This window comes from Scyliorhinus torazame, chromosome 7 (genome assembly GCF_047496885.1).
Source record: "Scyliorhinus torazame isolate Kashiwa2021f chromosome 7, sScyTor2.1, whole genome shotgun sequence".
NCBI lineage: Eukaryota > Metazoa > Chordata > Chondrichthyes > Carcharhiniformes > Scyliorhinidae > Scyliorhinus > Scyliorhinus torazame.
In genome coordinates this window covers 278485694-278506827 of record NC_092713.1, presented here as the reverse complement: position 1 = coordinate 278506827, position 21134 = coordinate 278485694, and the positions used below count along the sequence as shown (strand labels likewise).

The 21134-nt window shown below is 46.9% G+C and overlaps 1 protein-coding gene across 2 annotated transcripts in view; it reads right to left on the bottom strand.

Moving 5' to 3' along the window:
• Window positions 1–204: 204 nt before the first annotated feature.
• Window positions 205–21134, bottom strand: part of LOC140427060 (gamma-aminobutyric acid receptor subunit alpha-6-like) — a 131929-nt gene continuing 110999 nt past the window's right edge. The window contains exon 9 of one of the 2 annotated variants that reach the window (XM_072512525.1): window positions 205–650. In XM_072512525.1, the coding sequence (XP_072368626.1) occupies window positions 615–650 (36 nt within the window). In that variant the 3' untranslated portion in view covers window positions 205–614. The remainder of the gene's footprint in view (window positions 651–21134) is intronic. The other variant, XM_072512524.1, reaches the window with a different exon arrangement.

The following is a 21134-nucleotide window of genomic DNA, read 5'->3' as shown; positions in this document are numbered from 1 at the left end:
CGTGCATGCGCAGGGATGATGCCAGCACACGCTGGCGCTCCCGCGCATGTGGCAACTCATGCCGGCCGGCGGAGGCCCTTTGGCGACAGTTGGCGTGGCGCCAAGCCCCTTTCCTGCTGGCCGACGGGGCGCAAACCACTCTGGGGCGGGCCTAGCACCTGAAGGTGCGGAGGATTTCGGACCTTTGGGAGGCCCGACACCGGAGTGGTTCACGCCACTCCTTGGCGCCAGGACCCCCGCCCCACCGGATAGGGGAGAATCCCGCCAAATTGTTTTTTATTACTGAAGCTCAAAACTAGAATCACTGATTGACTAGATTATTGTGATAGAAACAGAACCAAAAGAAATATGGCATCGTCATTAATGTATCTACAAACAGCAATTTTTCATCTGATTATTTTGTACAATATTTTAAAAAAACTTTTAAACTCTGTCAGCGACAAAATTAGAGAAGCTAATGGATAACATCCTGAGTTTAATGGTGCACAGGGGTTGACCTGGCATATTCTCAGTTGAAATGACATGATCACTGAAATACCCCAGGATAATAGTTGTATGTTAATTCAGCTTCCTTGCACCATGAAGGCCCAGTAACTCCTGAATGTCAATTCCTGTCACATCATTAGTATTGTCCATTTAAAGGGAAGTATCTGCACAAAAGAACAACAAAAAGAATATTCGTCAAAACACTGCAGGGGTTAAATTAAACCACGTAGCCAGCATGCAGCCCGATAAGGCTTAAAAATGGCGTCAGACATGTATGAGCACACTTACAATAGGAAATGCATAAAACATCATCTTGTTTAAGAGTTTTGTGAATCATGCCTAATGGCCAAGCAGAGCTGCAAGTGTGTAATGTTCATTTCAGGCCACTCTTGCCATACGCCAACCAGCAACCTTAACCTCATAGATCTGAACCTGGTATTAAGCAAAATGAAGGATGTTCCTCAACCCTGCTATTCAAGTGGGTTATAAAGTATTTTGTAAGTTAGTTGTTGTGTTATTTCTTCTGACTGCTGGTCAAATTGTATGTCTTTTTTGAAGGTTTCTTATATTTGGCTTAAATTTGATACCAGCTGGTCTTGTGATACTTGTTTGTAATTATATGAAATATTGTGCTGATAGAAGTTGCTGCCAGGCATGGTCTGGTTGGCTTCTGGTTATTGAAAATGACTAGGAGATTGAAGAGAATCTATGCGGAGAAGGACTAGTTGCAAGAACGGGGTGGAAATGAAGAGGGAAATACAAAAGGAAGTGGAGGAAGAAGAAGGAAGGCTACAAAGTTGACAACCCCTTTCTGCCTGGACTCTGTATGATCCGGTTATTTATAATAATATAAGTAACCACAGCTAAATCTCCCCATTCATCAACAGTCCCACACTGCTTACATTTCCTTTCTTTTATCATTGACCATCACATCACCCACTTACTGATAACACAGAAAAAGTGCCAGGAAATCTCATTCATAATCTAATTATGTCACTTTGCTCACTAAATATGTGTACAAAATTGTGCATCCCTTTTTTATTTGTTTTCCCTGTCCCTTTACCTTATCTTGTGCAAGGATAAAGCATTTTCCCAGTGGCTGCAACATGGGATGTTGAAGGCTGCTGACCCTCAATTGAAGTGAATGCAGATGCCCTTGAAGGGCTTTCTGAGCCGAGATATCCTGGTTTCAGGCTTCACCCCCTTTACCTGGCCAACAGCAGTCTAGGCTGTTCAGTAATGGGGAAAGAGACATTCCAATTAGTTGTCTCATTTATGTTAAGTATCCAATAATTGACAATAATATGTAAAGGGACTTCAGGTAGCCTTTGTGGCAGGTGATGTGATGAGAGAGTTTTTTGCAGAGTCTGTGAAAGTAAAATAAAGGTGTGTGTGAAAAGGAGCAGAGCCTTTGACTCTTTATACAACAGGAGCTAAAAGTCTAACATAGGCTGATTGGATAACAAGCAGCAGCAAGGGAATGTGCTGACCCTTTTGCACTTATGACCGATGTCTCACCACATGTAGGTTTTTCCTCTATCTTATCTGCCAGGAAACAGAGGCAATTTTAACAATCTATATTTGTATGGTGGGATATTAGAAATAGGGTATAGACTAAGTGAGTTTAATTTAGTATTTTGTGTGTAAGAAAGGGTTAAAGCTCCAGTTAGATTCATGTTCAAGAAAGGTATTTGCATGTAGGGGGATTTCTGTTTAATTTAAAACTGTGTCTGTATTGTGCTTAGAGAGTTTATGATGTGACAAGCAAACTGAGCTTAAAGAAGGACTGAGTTGTTGCTTAGCAACTGGGGCCACATTTAAGTTAGGAAGACCTTTTGAGCTTTGTTTTAACTGGACAGAAGGCAGTTGGAGTTTAGCAGCTCGAGAGGAAACAGCTCTCAAAGTTCTGCCAAAAGCAGGAGCAGAAGCAGGCCAAGGAGTAATAGAAAGAAAGAAAGTCCCAGAAACTAAAGAACAGATAGTTTTAGAAACCGGGGAATAAAAAGAGAAGTCCCAGGGAGATTGCAGTCGAAGGAACAAAAGAAACTGAAATTTGAACAAGGTACTGTTCACTGAAATTCAAATAATAGGCAGAGAGTGTGCTCTGAGTTAACGAGACGGCTGCAGGAACTAGATTTAAAGTGGGGAATCCGACATCAGAGGTAAATCAAATGTTTGGTGACATCTTAATGCAGCCTGTGAAGCAGTAGTGTTCTGATGGCATAGCTGGGTACCTGGGAGATTGTGTGGAAGCTTGAATGCACATGGCAATCCAAGGTAGAGGAATAACGAAAGGACAGCTGGAAAACATGGAAGTGGATCTTTGCAGAAAAAAGCTGAGAAAAAGTGTTGTTTCGAAGAAGGTTCCAAAGTGGGACTTCTCAAGAGTGGAATTTGGAAATACTCAGATGATAATCATCTCAGTGGATCTGCAGAAACATCCACAGAAGTCCAATTAAGTGGCGTCTGACCATAGTTGGCCTATTGGTTTGCCGGGATGTGTATTTACTGAGAACAATATAGCAGAAGATATATTTTGTACCTTGTGTTATCCTTAAAATCTGCATACATTTGTGAAGATAAGTGGGAGTGAAGGAATATTGTATTACAGTCACACTATACATGTTGAATAAATGTTTTGTTTCTGTTGTTAAAAGATAACTGGTAGTCATGTGACTATTCGTCCATGCATCTGAAACAAATGTAAAAGTTACAGTCTTTTGAGCCAGGGTTCTATTCTGGGACCTTCCCGTCCAGTGGTAATATCAACTATGATGGTAACGTAGCAGTTAAGTGGGTGTTGTATATTGTTCATTAGGTAGGTTCTGTTTGATTGCCAAGCCTCACCTGCAAAGCCTCACCTGCATCACTGCTTAATGAGCCCTTCATGGACATTATTCATTAATGTGGCTTTGTGAGCTCTTGAATCCTTTATTAAATAGCAATAATAATGGGAGACTGTAAGACAGACATACAATTTACAGTGCAGAAGGAGGCCATTCGGCCCATCGAGTCTGCACCAGCTCTTGGAATGAGCACCCTACCCAAGTCCACACCTCCACCCTATCTGCATAACCCAGCAACCCCACCCAGCACTAAGGGCAATTTTGGACACTAAGGGCAATTTAGCGTGGCCAATCCACCTAACCTGCACATCTTTGGACCACTAATATAGTGGTACTGTCATGGAATTAGTAATCAAGAGACCCAGGGGAATGCTTTGGGGACCTGGGTTCAAATCCCATCATGGCAGATGGCAGAATTTTAATTCAATCAATAAGAATTAGTGATTGAAGGTTTAATGATGACCATAAAACCATTGTCATAAAAACCCATCTGGTCCACTGCTGTCCATTAGGGAAAGAAATCTGCCATTCGGACCTACATGTGACTCAATCCCAGGCTCACAGCAATGTGGTTGACTCTTAACTGCCCTCTGAGGTAGACTAGCAAGCCATCAGTTGTTCAAAACTGCTAGACAGTTTACAAAAAGGATGAAACTAGATGAAACACCTGATATCAACCTAGGCACCACAAAAATGACAACGGCAATCTCAGTCATGCAAATCCTACAACATCCTCCTGACTAACATTTTGGGGTTTGTGATATATTTTGGAGAGTCGTCTCATAGACAAGCCAAGCAACAGCCTGACATAGTCAGACTCATAGAATGATACTTTAGAGATAATGTTCCAAACGCACCTGCCACTATCCCTGGGTATATCCTGCATCCACAGACAGGCCAAATCCAGCAAAGGTGGTGATACAGTAGTACACAGTTGGGAGGGGGTTGCCCTGGGAGTCCTCAATATCACCTCCGAACCCAAGAAGTCTCAATGGCATCAGGTTAAACATGGGCAAGGAAACCTCCTATTGATTACCAAGTATCACACTTCCACCTCTTTCCTTCAGCTCATGAATTATTATTCTTGCACATTGAAAACCACTTCAAGAAAGGACTGAGGATGGTAAGGGTGCAGAATCACTCTGGGTGGGGGAACGTCAATGTCCATCACTAAGAGTGGCTCGGTAGCACCACTGCTGAACAAGTAATAAAGGACATACCTGCTAGACTATGTCTGTGGTGAATAGGCAAAGCTACTTGACCTCATCCTCACCAATATAACTGCCACAGACGCAACTATCCTTGAAAGTATTGGTAGGGGTGACAACCGCATGGTCTGTGTGGAGACAAAGTCTCATCTTCACATTCAGGATATCCTCCATTGTAATGTGGGGCACTACCATCATGTCAAATGGGATGGATTTCAAACAGATCTAGCAACTCAAGAATGGGCAACCATGAAGCACTGTGGGCCATCAGCAGCATTTTACTCAAGTAGAAGCTGTAAGCTCATGGGCCAGTATATCCTGCACCATTACTACCAAGCCAGGGGATCAATCCTGGTTTGATGAAGTGTGCAAGAGGAATTCCAAGTGTAGCACCAGGCATACCTAAAATCGAGGTGTTAACCTGGTGAACCTACAACACAGGACGACTTAGGTACCACAGACAGAGCTGAACGATACCACACCAACAGATTAGATCTAAGCTCTGAAGTCCTGCCACATCCAGCCATGAATAGTGGCAGACAATTAAGCAACTCACTGGAGGGGGAGGCTCCACAAATTTCCCCATCGTCAATGATGGGGGAGCCCAGCAGATCAGTACAAAAAATAAGGCTGAAGCATTTGCAACCACTTTCTGCCAGAAGTGTTGAGTGGTTGATCCATTTCAGCCTCATCCACAGCTCCCCAGCATCACACATGCCAGGCTCCAGCCAATCGGACTTAGCCCACATGGCATCAAGAAATGGCTGAAGTCACTGAATGCTGAAAAGGCTATGGGTCCTGACAATATTCAGGCAATAGTACTGAAGACATGTGCCCCAGAACTTGCCGTGCCCCTAGCAAAGTTGTTCAAGTATAGTTACAACACTAGCATCTACCTGGCAAAGTGCAACATTACCTGAGGACATAAGAATATAAGATCTAGGAACAGGAGTAGGCCATCGGGCCCCTCGAGCCTGCTCCATCATTCAATAAGATCAAGGCTGATCTTTTTATTGACTCAGCTCCATTTAATAATAACGATAATCACTTATTGTTACAAGTAGACTTCAATGAAGTTACTGTGAAAATCCTGTAGTCGCCACAATCCGGCGCCTGTTTGGAGAGGCCGGTATGGGAATTGAACCCACGCTGCTGGCCTTGTTCTGCATTACAAGCCAGCTGTTTAGCCCACTGTGCCAAACCAGCCCTATCTACCCGCCAGCTCGCCATAACCCTTAATTCCTTTTACTGTTCAAAAATGATTCAATGTATCTTTGCCTTAAAAACATTCCATGAGGTAGCCTCAACTGCTTCAGTGGGCAGGGAATTCCACAGATTTCACCTTTTGGGTAAAGAAGTTCCTCCTCAACTCAGTCCTAAATCTGCTCCCCCTTATTTTGAGGCTATGTCCCCTCGTTCTAATTTCACCTGCCAGTGGAAACAATCTCCCTGCTTCTATCTTATCTAACCCTCCATGATTTTATAGTTTCTATAAGATCCCCCCTCATGAGTATAGTCCCAGTCTACTCAGTCTCTCCTCATTAGCTATCCTCTCATCTCTGGAATCAACCTAGTAAAGCTCCTCTGCACCCCCTCCAGTGCCAGTACATCCTTTCTCAAATATGGAGACCAAAACTGTACACAGTACTCCAGATGTGGCCTCACCAGCATCCTATACAGCTGCAACATAACCTCGCTGTTTTTATACTCCATCCCTTTAGCAATGAAGGATAAAATTTCATTTGCCTGCTGCTCCTGCAAACCAACTTTTTGCGATTCATGCACAAGGATACCCAGGTCCCTCTGCACAGCAGCATACTGCAATATTTTACCATTTAAATAATAGTTAACCCATTTTGCTGTTATTCCTACCAAAATGGATGACCTCACATTTACCAACATTGTACTCCATCTGCCAGACTCTTGCCCACTCACTTAAACCAGCTATATCCCTCTGCAGACTTTCAGTGTCCTCTGCATACTTTGCTCTACCACTCATCTTAGTGTCACCTGCAAACTTTGACACATTACACTTGGTTCCTAACTCCAAATCATCTATATAAATGTAAACAATTGTGGTCCCTGAGGCACACAACTAGCCACTGATCGCCAACCAGAAAAATACCCATTTATCCCCACTCTTTGCTTTCTGTGAGTTAACCAATCCTCCATCCATGCCAATGCATTACCCATAAGGCCATGAACCTTTATCTTATGCAGCAGCCTTTTGTTCGGCACCTTGTCAAATGCCTTCTGGAAATCCAGATACACCACATCCACCGGCTCCCTGTTGTCCACCACTCTCGTAATGTCCTCAAAGAATTCCACTAAATTAGTTAAACTTGACCTGCCATTCATGAACCCATGCTGCATCTGCCCAATGGGACAATTTCTATCCAGATGCATCACTATTTCTTCCTTGATGATAGATGTATTTGCTCATGTATTTGCTTTGTTTGGCCCCTTGTTCCATACTGTAACCAATCACTATTTGCCTATGTACCATTTGTCAATGTACTCTCTCAATTATTCTTTGTGTCTACTATGTACGTGTTGTGTACATTCCCTTGGCCGCAAAAAAATGCTTTTTACTGTACTTCGGTACATGTGACAATAAATCAATCAAATCAAATCAAAACAAATTCAAGCATTTGCCCCACTAAGAAGTTAAGCTAACCGGGGCCTATACGTACCCATCTTTTGTCTACCTCCTTTTTTAAGCAGTGGCGTTACACTTGCTGTTTTCTAATCTGCTGGAACCGCCCCAGAGTCCAATGAATTTTGGTAAATTACCACAAGCGCATTTGCTATTTCCCCCGCCATCTCTTTTAGTACCCTGGGATGCATTCCATCAGGGCCAGGAGACTTGTCTATCTTTAGCCCCAGTAGTTTGCCCAACACTACCTCCTGAGTTATAATGATATTTCTAGGTCCTCACCTGCCATAGCCTCCTTGCTGTCAATTATTGGCATGTTATTTGTATCTTCCACTGTGAAGACCGACACAACATACCTGTTCAATGTCTTGCCCATTCACATTATTAAATCCCTCTCTCATCCTCGAAAGGACCAATATTTACCTTAGCCACTGTTTTTCATTTTATATATTTGTAGAAACTTTTGCTATCTGTTTTTATATTCTGAGCGAGTTTATTTTCATAATGTATCTTACTTTTTTTGTATCTTTTCGTGACTTTCTGTTGACCTTTAAAGATTTCCCACTCCTCTAGTTTCTCACTAATCTTTGCCACTTTGTATGCATTTTCTTTCAATTTGATACCCTCCTTTATTTACTTAGATATTGATGGCTGATTATCCCTTTTCCTACAGTCCTTCCTTTTCACTGGTATATACTTTGCTGAATGCTGTGAAAAATTGCTTTGAAAGTTCTCCACTGTTCCTCAATTGTCACGTCATAAAGTATTTGCGCCCGGTCTACCTTAGCCAACTCCTCCCTCATCCCATTGTAGTCTCCTTTGTTTAAACACAAGACACTGGATTTACGTTCTCACCCTCCATCTGTATTTTAAATTCAACCATACTGTGATCGCTCCTTCCGAGAGGATTCCTAACAATGAGATCATTAATTATTCCTGTCTCATTACACAGGACCAGATCCAGGATAGTTTGCTCCCTCGTAGGTCCCATTATATTCTGTTTGAGGAAATTATCACGGATATTAACGCTCCCTCAAGGCTGCCTTGACCGACCTGGTTTGACCAATCGACACGTAGATTAAAATCCCCCATGATAATTTCTATACTTTCTTTACATGCATTAGTTATTTCTCTGTTGATAGATAAGGGAATAGTGTAGATGGGCTTCAGAGTGGTTTCACAGGTCGGTACAACATCGAGGGCCGAAGGGCCTGTACTGCGCTGTAATGTTCTATGTTCTATCAGGCCTGGGGATTTATCGGCCTTCAATTCCATCAATTTCCCCCACACCATTTCCCTACTGATACTGATTTCCTTCAGTTTCTCCCTCTCACTAAACCCTGTTTTGCCCAATATTTCTGGTACATTATTTGTGTCCCCCTTTGTGAAGCCAGAACCAAAGTATGTATTTAGTTGGTCAACCATTTATTTGTGCCCCATTATAAATTCCCCATGTTTTGACTGTAATATTTGTCTTCACCAATCTTCCTCTTCGCATACCTATGGACATTTTTACAGTCAATTTTTATGTCTCCACAAAGTTACTCTCGTATTCTATTTTCCCCACCTTAATGATCCCTTTGTTCTCTTTTGCTGAATTCAAAACTGCTCCCAATCCTCAGGTCTGCTGTTTTTTCTCGCCAATTTGTCTGCCTCTTCCTTGGTTCTAATATTATCTCTAATTTCCATCGAAAGCCATGGTTTGACCACCTTTCCCATTTACTTGTTGCACCAGGCAGGAATGAACAATTGTTACAGTTCGGCCTTGCACTCTTTGAATGTTTACCATTGCCTCGCCATCGTCCTTCCTTTAAATAATCCTGACGGTATCATATCTGTTTATATATATTTGCGCAATTAATTCAAAGCCAAAGCCCGGCCCCCCCCCCCCCCCCCCCCGACCAGCAGCACGGCTCACCCCTTCCCCCCTGCCCGACTGAGGCGGTGCTGGACACATTCCGCAGCCGCCACTCAAGGTTCCCGAAAGCTGAGAGCACACATGTCCTGTCGGGAACTCCATCCATCGGAGACGGAACATCAGGGGGGGGGAGGGGGGGCCTTTAGGTAACGTCCTGAGGCCGTCCCAACGGCGTGCGCCATGCTCCCAAATGATGCCGTTGTGGAGGGGGCGGAGCATCTAAGATCAGGCGCTGTCCCGATTCAATTGTAAAAAGGGATTTTCCGCCCGATCGGCGATTACGAAATCGGCGTCGGCAAGCGAAGAATCCCGCCCCCTATATAGTAACAGGTTAAGTGCAAGCAACACCACCAGAGATGGACACCTGGAGGCAGGTCCCGATGTCCTGTCGAGTAGTCATTAGCTAATCCATTGGGTGTTAGGCCACCCCACCCAAGGCCTCATTGGCTGAAAGCCAGAGAAGTTTCTGGAAAGCGGTGGGCTGTGTGAATGAAACACCTGGACCTCCCAGCAGCGAAGACCCCATGCAGAGGCAATGGAGATGTCTGACCAAAGGTGGAAAGAAACAGCATGCGAGACCCACCTTCACAATGACGGATCTGAGAGTTTCAGAGAACTGGACTGTGGTAGTCTGTGTAGAGGTATTATGGTACCTAGTAATGCTGGAACACCATTGGTAGACATTGTATGTTTCCCATTGGTCAAGCTGTATGGTAGCTCCACCCTGCAAGGCGGGGTATAAGAGCCCGTGTCGCCCCAGCAGCCTTCTTTCTGTACCTGAGCTGCTGGGGAAACATCTAGCTTATTAAAGCCTTCAGTTGGACTACAACCTCGCTCTAGTAGTCATTGATCGTGCATCAATTTAACAAGCTAGATTTAAAAGGATGGAGCTCAGAATCAAGCCGGAGTGTCTGCAACTCAGCCCCCACAGCAACCTCAGCGGCAACCTTCAAGCACTGGCTGGCGTGTTTTAACGGATATCTCGGAACGGCCGAAAACACACCCACGGGAGAGCAGAAACTGCAAGTCCTGCACTCGAAGATGAGCCCAGAAATTTACACCCTAATCGAGGACGCGGAGGACTTCGATGCAGCAATGGAGCTGCTAAAAGCACATTATATTTGCCCGGTAAACCAGGTCTATGCCCGACATCTGCTAGCGACGAGGCGACAAATCCCTGGAGAATCGCTGGAAGAATTCTACCGTGCACTCCTGCTGTTGGGGAGAAACTGCAGCTGCCCGCAAGTTTCGGCGAGCGACCACACAGAATGTTTGATCCGGGACGCTTTTGTTGCAGTTATGCTGTCCTCCCAAATCCGCCAGCGATTGCTGGAGAAAGACACCCTAGGCCTCAAGGAGGCACGGGCCCTTTCCGGCTCCCTGGATGTGGCCTCCCGAATTGCCCGCGCTTACATCCCCAACTGCGCGGCAGCCCCCTGAGCAGCGTGGAACGACCCCGAGACATCTCCCATCCCCCCACAAGCTTGTGCTGCAAGACAGCCTGGCAACCCCTGGGGGCCCCGCTGATATTTTTGCGGGCAGGCCAAGCACCCCCAGCAGCGCTGTCCAGCCCGCGCATCCACCTGCAAGGGATGCGGTAAAAAGGGCCACTTCGTGGCGGTATGCCAGGCCCGGGCGGTCACTGCGGTCTCCGGTGGCAAATGCGGACCCCCACCACAATCCTCTCCATGGTCCCCGTGCGGCCAGCGGGCGCCGCCATCTTCCTCCTCCAGGGCCACGTATGGCTTCCGGGCACCGCCATCTTGTCCCATGGATGCCACGTGTGATGGATGGGCGCTGCCATTTTGTGCACCCCCAGCCATGTGCGACCAATGGGCGCCGCCATCTTGGATGGACTCCCAGGACCCCAGCTCGGCTGACCACACACTGCCCGAACAGAGCATTCAACTGCTGCCGCGATTAGCCTCGGTAACCCTGGACCAGCCCCGGCCTCGAACACTCTCAACTGCTACAACAATTGTACTAATCAACGGGCACAAGATCTCCTGCTTAATCAACTTTGGGAGCATGGAGAACTTCATTACACCCCAACACAGTAAGGCGCTGTTCTCTCCCCATCCATCCCGTTAATCAAAAAATCTCCCTGACCTCCGGTTCCCACTCAGTAGAGATAAAGGGGTTTTGTGTAGAAAACCTCACAGTCCAGGGAAGGGAGATTAAAAATTACTGGCTCTACGCCCTTCCCCACCTCTGCGCGGCCACATTCCGAGGGTTAGACTTCCAGTGCAACCTCCAAAGTCTAACTTTCAAATTCGGTGGCCCTATACCCCCTCTCACTGTCGGCAGCATAAGACCAGAAGACCATAAGACATAGGCGCAGAAGTAAGGCCATTCGGCCCATCGAGTCCACTCCACCATTCAATCATGGCTGATTTCAACTCCATTTACCCGCTCTCTCTCCATAGCCCTTAATTCCTCGAGAAATCAAGAATTTATCAACTTCTGTCTTAAAGACACTCAACGTCCCGGCTTCCACCGCCCTCTGTGGCAATGAATTCCACAGACCCACCACTCTCTGGCTGAAGAAATTTCTCTTCATCTCTGTTCTAAAGTGACTCCCTTTTATTCTAAGGCTGTGCCCCCGGGTCCGAGTCTCCCCTGCTAATGGAAACAACTTCCCTACATCCACCCTATCTAAGCCATTCATTACCGTGTAAGTTTCTATTAGATCTCCCCTCAACCTCCTAAACTCCAATGAATATAATCCCAGGATCCTCAGACGTTCATCGTATGTTAGGCCTACCGTTCCTGGGATCATCCGTGTGAATCTCTGCTGGACCCGCTCCAGTGCCAGTATGTCCTTCCTGAGGTGTGGGGCCCAAAATTGCTCACAGTATTCTAAATGGGGCCTAACTAATGCTTTATAAAGCTTCAGAAGTACATCCCCGCTTTTATATTCCAAGCCTCTTGAGATGAATGACAACATTGCATTTGCTTTTTTAATTATGGACTCAACCTGCAAGTTTACCTTTAGAGAATCCTGGACTAGGACTCCCAAGTCCCTTTGCACTTCAGCATTATGAATTTTGTCACCGTTTAGAAAATAGTCCACGCCTCTATTCTTTTTTCCAAAGTGCAAGACCTCGCACTTGCCCACGTTGAATTTCATCAGCCATTTCTTGGACCACTCTCCTAAACTGTCTAAATCTTTCTGCAGCCTCCCCACCTCCTCCATACTACCTGCCTCTCCACCTATCTTTGTATCACCGGCAAACTTAGCCAGAAGCCCTCAGTCCCGTCATCTAGATCGTTAATATATAAAGAGAACAGCTGTGGCCCCAACACTGAACCCTGCGGGACACCACTCGTCACCGGTTGCCATTCCGATAAAGAACCTTTTATCCCAACTCTCTGCCTTCTGCCTGACAGCCAATCGTCAATCCATGTACCTTGCCTCGAATACCATGGGCCCTTATTTTACTCAGCAGTCTCCCGTGAGGCACCTTATCAAAGGCCTTTTGGAAGTCAAGATAGATAACATCCATTGGCTCTCCTTGGTCTAACCTATTTGTTATCTCTTCAAAGAACTCTAACAGGTTTGTCAGGCACGACCTCCCCTTACTAAATCCATGCTGACTTGTCCTAATCCGACCCTGCACTTCCAAGAATTTAGAAATCTCATCCTTAACGATGGATTCTAGAATTGTGCCAACAACCGAGGTTAGGCTAATTGGCCTATAATTTTCCATCTTTTTCCTTGTTCCCTTCTTGAACAGGGGGGTTACAACAGCGATTTTCCAATCCTCTGGTACTTTCCCTGACTCCAGTGACTTTTGAAAGATCATAACCAACGCCTCCACTATTTCTTCAGCTATCTCCTTTAGAACTCTAGGATGTAGCCCATCTGGGCCCGGAGATTTATCAATTTTTAGACCTCTTAGTTTCTCTAGCACTTTCTCCTTTGTGATGGCTACCATATTCAACTCTGTCCCCTGACTCTCCGGAATTGTTAGGATATTATTCATGTCTTCTACTGTGAAGACTGACGCAAAGTACTTATTCAGTTCCTCAGCTATTTCCTTGTCTCCCATCACAAAATTACCAGCGTCATTTTGGAACGGCCCAATGTCAACTTTTGCCTCCCGTTTGTTTTTAATGTATTTAAAGAAACTTTTACTATCATTCCTAATGTTACTGGCTAGCCTACCTTCAAATTTGATCCTCTCTTTCCTTATCTCTCTCTTTGTTACCCTCTGTTTGTTTTTGTAGCCTTCCCAATCTTCTGACTTCCCACTACTCTTTGCCACATTATAGGCTTTCTCTTTTGCTTTGATGCATTCCCTAACTTCCTTTGTCAGCCATGGCTGCCTAATCCCCCCTCTGATAACCTTTCTTTCCTTTGGGATGAACCTCTATACTGTGTCCTCAATTACTCCCAGAAACTCCTGCCATTGCTGTTCTACTATCTTTCCCACTAGGCTCTGCTCCCAGTCAATTTTCGTCAGTTCCTCCCTCATGCCCCTGTAATTACCTTTATTTAACTGTAACACCTTTACATCTGATTCTACCTTCTTTCTTTCAAATTGGAGATTGAATTCGACCATATTATGATCACTGCCTCCTAAGTGCTCCCTTACTTTAAGATCTTTAATCAAGTCTGGCTCATTACATAACACTAAGTCCAGAATGGCCTGTTCCCTCGTGGGCTCCATCACAAGCTGTTCCAAAAAGCCCTCCTGTAAACATTCAATGAATTCCCTTTCCTTGAGTCCACTGGCAGTATTATTTACCCAGTCCACCTGCATATTAAAGTCCCCCATGATCACTGTGACCTTGCCTTTCTGACATGCACTTTCTATTTCGTGGTGCATTTTGTGCCCCCGGTCCTGACCACTGTTAGGAGGCCTGTACATAACTCCCATTATGGTTTTTTTGCCTTTGTGGTTCCTCAACTCTACCCACACAGACTCCACATCATCCGACCCTATGTCGTTTAGTGCTATTGATTTAATTTCATTCCTAATTAACAAGGCAACCCAGCCCCCTCTGCCCACCTCTCTGTCTTTTCGATAGGTTGTGAATCCCTGGATGTTTAAATGCCAGTCCTGAACCCCCTGCAACCATGTCTCTGTAATGCCTACCACATCATACCTGCCAGTCACAATCTGGGCCACAAGCTCATCTACCTTGTTCCGTACACTGCACGCATTTAAATATAGCACCTTTAATTCACTATTGACCGTCCCTTTTTGTTTTCTTAGTGTGGTGGACCTTGGTTTACTGAGCCTTTCCATACACTGTGTCATATTTTGCGGGATGGGGACTATCGTAACCTCTCCTGAGTTTTGTCTGTTCGTGTTTTTTTTTGTTCCTAAGCAGCTACGCTCCCCACTGATTACTTCACCTCTTGGTTCCCTGACTTTCCCTTCCCCCCCAATCTTTAGTTTAAAGTCCTATTGACCACCCTATTTACTCTTTTCGCCAGAACACTGGTCCCAGCTCGGTTCAGGTGGAGACCATCCCAACGGTATAGGTCCCCCCTGTCCCAAAACTGATGCCAGTGTCCCATGAAAAGGAACCCCTCATTCCCACACCACTCTTTCAGCCACGTGTTAACTTCCCTTATTCTTGCTTCCCTATGCCAATTTGCACGTGGCTCGGGCAGTAATCCGGAGATTATGACCCTTGAGGACCTGTTTTTTAATTTGAATCCTAGCTCTTTATAATCTCTAAACAGGTCCTCTTTCCTAGACTTGCCTATGTTGTTGGTACCGACATGGACCACAATAACTGGATCCTCCCCCTCCCTCTCCAGTATCCTTTTGAGCCGGTCAGAGATGCATCGCGACCCCCAAGGTCGATCCGCCTTCCCTGTTTGTGAACCTCACCACGGATTGCAAACACGTCACCACCAGGAGCAGACGGTACAGTGCCCAGGATCGGATCTTTATTAGGTCAGAGGTCCAACGGCTACTGCGGGAAGGAGTAATTGAAGCTAGCAACAGTCCCTGGAGAGCTCAAGTAGTGGTGGTAAAGACCGGGGAGAAGCATAGGATGGTCATCGACTACAGTCAGACCATCAACAGGTTTACGCAGCTGGACGCATACCCTCTTCCCCCGCATATCCGACGTGGTAAACAGGATCTCACATTACAAGGTCTTCTCCACGGTGGATCTTAAGTCCGCCTACCATCAGCTCCCCATCCGCACTAGTGACCGCAAGTACACTGCCTTCGAGGCAGATGGGCGGCTCCACCACTTCTTAAGGGTTCCCTTCGGTATCACTCATGGGGACTCGGTCTTCCAGCACATGATGGACCGAATGGTTGATCGGTACGGTTTACGGGCAACATTCCCGTATCTCGATAATGTCACCATCTGCAGCCACGACCAGCAGGACCACCACACCAACCTCCGAAAATTCCTCTAGACCGCAAAGATCCTTAACCTTACGGATAACAAGGATAAATGCTTCGCACCGACCGCCTAGCCATCCTCGGCTACATAGTGCGAAATGGAGTTATAGGCTCCGACCCTGAACGCATGCGCCCCCTTATGGAGTTCCTCCTCCCTCACTGCCCCAAGGCCCTGAAGCGCTGCCTAGGCATTTTTTCTTACTATGCCCAGTGGGTCCCCAACTATGCGGACAAGGCCCGTCCCCTGATCCAATCCACAGTTTTTCCCCTATCGATAGAGGCCCGCCAGGCCTTCAGCCGCATCAAAGCAGACATTGCAAAAGCCACGATGCGCGCCATTGACGAGTCCCTCCCCTTCCAGGTCGAGAGCGACGCGTCCGACGTAGCTCTGGCTGCCACCCTCAACCAAGCAGGCAGACCCGTGGCCTTCTTCTCACTTACCCTCCACGCTTCCGAAATCCGCCACTCCTCAGTCGAAAAGGAGGCCCAGGCCATTGTAGAAGCTGTGCGACATTGGAGGCATTACCTGGCCGGCAGGAGATTCACTCTCCTCACTGACCAACGGTCGGTTACTTTTATGTTCGATAATGCACAGCGGGGCAAGATAAAAAACGATAAGATCTTACGGTGGAGGATTGAACTCTCCACCTATAACTACGAGATCTTGTATCGTCCCAGGAAGCTAAACGGGCCTCCTGATGCCCTGTCCTGCGCACAAGTGGACCGCTTCCGAGCCCTCCACGAGGAACTCTGCCACCCGGGGGCCACTCGTTCCTTATATTTTATCAAGACTCGCAACCTGCCCTACCCATCGAGGAGGTCAGGACAGCCACCAGGAAATGCCAAATCTGCGCGGAGTGCAAACCGCAATTCTACCGGCCAGAGAAAGCGCACCTGATAAAGGCTTCCCGTCCCTTTGAACGCCTCAGTATGGACTTCAAAGGCCCCCTCCCCTCCACCGACTGCAACACGTACTTCCTGAACGTGATTGACGAGTACTCCCGGTTCCCATTCACCAACCCCTGCCCCGACATGACCGCAACCACTGTCATCAAGGCCCTCCATAGCATCTTTACGCTGTTCGGGTTCCTCGCTTACATACATAGTGATAGGGGGTCCTCCTTTATGAGCGACGAACTGCGTAAATTCCTGCTCAGCAAGGGCATTGCCTCGAGCAGGACGACTAGTTACAATCCCCAGGGTAATGGACAGGTAGAGAGGGAGAACGGAATGGTCTGGAAGACCGTCCTACTGGCCTTACCGTCCAGGAATCTCCCAGTCTCCCATTGGCAGGAAGTCCTCCCAGATGCCCTCCACTCCATCCGGTCACTGCTTTGCACCACGACCAACCAAACACCTCACGAATGTCTCCTTGGCTTCCCCAGGAAGTCCTCCTCTGGGACCTCACTCCCGACCTGGCTGGCGGCTCCCGGACCCATCCTGCTCCGAAAACACGTGCGGGCGCACAAGTCGGACCCGTTGGTCGAGATGGTCCATCTTCTCCACGCTAACCCCCAGTACGCCTACATGGCATACCCCAACGGCCGACAAGATATGGTCTCCCTATGAGACCTGCCGCCCGCCGGACCCCACGCACTCCCCTGCCACCAGTCCCACCCTCCCTCCCACCAGTGCACCGTACAGCCGTCCCCTTCCCAGGAGGATCGGTTCTTCCGTCGGCCTTGTCTAGGCCCCCCCACCCACCGACGCACCCCGCCGGTGCTCCCTTCCCAGGTCAATCGGCTTCCCCACCAGCGCCGTCTAGGGGTGTTGAAGCTGCCACAGAGATCGAGGCCACGCTCCCGGAGTCACAGATGGCCGAGACTCCACCGGCATCACCATCAAAGCTTCGACGATCAGAGAGGACGACCAGGGCCCCCGATCGACTGATTGCTTCATTTTAAAGTGTATATAGTTAATTGTGAAATTGTAAATAGTTATGACAATAAGACAAAACGCTGTACGTAGGTATTACGGTACCTCCATAACTATAACTTCTACCACGTTACCATGTTGTAATACCATGCCACCACCCCCGCCGGACTCTTTTTTAACAGGGGGTAAATGTGGTAGTCTGTGTAGAGGTTACCTAGTAATGCTGGAACACCATTGGTAGATATTGTATGTTTCCCATTGGTCAAGCTGTATGGTAGCTCCGCCCTGCAAGGCGGATATAAGAGCCCGTGCCGCCCCAGCAGCCTTCTTTCTGTACCTGAGCTGCTGGGGGAAACATCTGGCTTATTAAAGCATTCAGTTGTACTACAACCTCGCTTTACATAGAACATTACAGCGCAGTACAGGCCCTTCGGCCCTCGATGTTGCGCCGACCTGTGAAACCACACTAAAGCCCATCTACACTATTCCCTTATCGTCCATATGTCTATCCAATGATGGCTCTCACTGTCCACCCTATCCAATCCTCTGATCATCTTGTATGCCTCAATTAAGTCACCTCTTAACCTTCTCTCTAACGAAAACAGCCTCAAGTCCCTCAGCCTTTCCTCATAAGATCTTCCCTCCATACCAGGCAACATTCTGGTAAATCTCCTCTACACCCTTACCAATGCTTCCACATCCTTCCTATAATGCGGTGACCAGAATTGCACGCAGTACTCCAAATGCGGCCGCACCAGAGTTTGGTACAGCTGCAACATGACCTCATGGCTCCGAAACTCAATCCCTCTACCAATAAAAGCTAACACACCGTACGCCTTCTTAACAATCCTCTCAACAGTAGTCACTGATCGTGCATCATGGCCCAACAGCTTAACCAAAGTCATCAAAGCAATTTGGAGAGCAAAGAGGGGATGTGAGGAATCGCTAGGGAAAAAGTAAGGTTCATAAGGGACCAAGGGGGGAATCTGTGGATGGAGCCAGAGGACATTGATAGAGTGTTAAATGAATATTTCACATCTGTCCTCATCCAAGTGAATGAGGACGCAGATATCGAACTCAGGGAGAGAGACGGTGAGGTTATTGAGCAAATTTTCAAGGGGAGGGACCAGGTATTGGATGTGTTGGCAGGCTTAAAAGTTGAGAAATCTCCAGATCCGGATGAATCGTGTCCAGGTTGCTGTGGGAGGTGAGGGAGGAGATCAGCAGCCCTGATCCAAATTTTTAATTCTTTTCTGTCTACGTGAGAGGTGCTTGAGGACTGGAGAACTGTGAATATGGTCCCACTATTTAAGAAAGGCTGTAGGGATAAGCCAGAGTCCTCCGTCCAGTGAGTCTCATGTTAGTGATGGGTAAACTCATTATAGAAGTTCATATTTCTATGGGTGCATGGAAATATTGAAGAGTGTGATTACTAGGTATGCCTATATGAATTTAATATATGATTTAATTGCGGAAATGTGGGAACTCAATGACCAGTTAAAAGTGAGAATTATAAGCATGGTCTTGAGGGATGTGGAATTAGTGTTGGGATTTCCTGTTATCACATCTCCCCGAGATAAAGGAGAGAGATTTTGCAAGTGATAATGAGTTTACGTGTTTGCAAGAGAAAGTGTGCAGAGGAGATTGACCGGGATGTCGCCTGGGCTGGTGCATTTCAGCTGTGAAGAGAGACTGGTTAGGCTGGGTTGTTTTCCTTAGAACAGAGAAGGCTGAGGAGCGGCCTCATCAAGGTGTATAAAATCATGAAGCTCATGGAAATGGTAGATAGGAACAATGTTTCCCCTGAATAGAATGGTCAATAACCAGGAGCATGTTTTATGGTGAAGAGGAGGAGATTTGAAGGTGATTTGTGGAAAATCGTTTTCACCCAGAGGGTGGTGGTAATCTGGAAGTCACTGCCTGAAAGGCTGGTAGAGGGGGGAACCCTCACAAAATGTAAGAAACATTTAGATGGCACTTTGAAATGCCATAGCAGACAAGGTTACAGACCAAATGCTAGAAAATAAGATTAGAAGAGATTGGTGTTAGATGGCCACCGGATATATGATGGGCTGTAAAGCTCTATGACTCTATGATGTGAGAACGAATTAGAGATTTTGAATCAGTACAGAATGGGTAATGAAATGAAAAAAATGAAAATTGTTTATTGTCACAAGTAGGCTTCAAATGAAGTTACTGTGAAAAGCCCCTAGTCACCACATTCTGGCGCCTGTTCAGGGAGACTGGTACGGGAATTAACCGTGCTGCCTTGGTCTGCTTTCAAAGCCAGCGATTTAGCCCTGTGCTAAACCAGCCCCTAATGCAGATAACCAGCTAATGCAGATAACATCAGGAATTAGAAATTGGTTTAAATGGGCAACAATATAATGACATGAAAGAGACTAGAAAATTCTGTTTTATCTTTTGATTAGGGGATTTGACGCCGGTATCGGCAGCTGGAGCAGCGAGGGTCGATCCAGTGCCGTGCTGGCCCCCTGTAGGGGTCAGAATTTCTGCTCCTGAGGGCATGTTGACGCCGTCAAGAAACGCGACGGCGTTTACGACTGCGTCAACACTTAGCCTCAGGAGCAGAGAATCCCGCCCATAGCCTTCCAAACTTGAACTAGAAACATTATTATTACACGCAAGTGGCCAACAGCCTTCACGGATGTGTCGTTACGCCTCCAAGGTGTCCAGTTGAGGTGAGTCACCACCGCCCTCCTCCTGTAGTCCCAATATCCGGTCACCTGTACCAGCCAGCCTCCAGTCCAGGCCACAAAAGTAGGAGCTGTAAAAGCAACACTTCAGCATGTTGCAGTTGATTTGGGCTGCCACCCTTCCTCACCGGCAGCAGAGCACCTGACGTCCTCCCTCTCCTGCAACAAGGCATTCCGATGAACCAGCCACCACCCTTCTCTCCTCCTTCCTCCAAGAGTCAGCAGCAGTGGTCCATCAAACAAGCAGAAAGGGAGGCAGGCAGTTGTTAAATCCAGCTTCAGGCTGAACCCCAGGCCAGGCCTTACCAGCAGAATGTTCTGCCCCCCTCTCTCTCTCTCTCTCTCATGTTTGCAAATGCCTGTAGCAGTCTCTCAGCAATTGAATTGAGAGCCTCCACAGCTCATGTGTGCTCTCTCCACAATCCTTAGTGAGTGTGAGTCTTGGAGTTCAATGTTTTGGAGCTAGGCGTTCAGAGGATTAAAAATTGGGTGCCAATCCATGGCACACTCATACATTACCATGCTGACAACATTTGCACAATTAACTTGTCTAGGAAGGGTAAGGAAGGGTACCAGCCTCCCAGAACAGGTGCCGGAATGTGGCGACTAGTGGCTTTTCACAGTAACTTAATTTGAAGTCTACTTGTGACAATAAGCAATTTTCATTTCAAGGGAGTTGCTTAGGCAACTGCCTTCCCCTTGTGGCAAGCAAGGAACACCTGATGCATGTGAAGACTGCAATTAACATGTTAACTTCATCCTTAGAGTCCATCCTCATTATCCCAGCTCTCATGGGCTGAGGATTAAATGAATCTTTCAACTTGAACAGCCATCCACCCATACACTACTCCCTGATAGCCTGGCCTCCAGAACCAGTGACCTTCAATTTCCATACAGCTCTGCCCCTGGCTTCACAGTGCTGCCTGAGCGTGGGGGTTTATTCTCACTGCAGTAATTCTCCCCACTGTCTGAGGGTCTTCAGGCCTCATGAGAATGGGCAAAAAACATCACTTGTCAGAGTCCGCCACACTGCCCATTCAGCCTGGCTCTC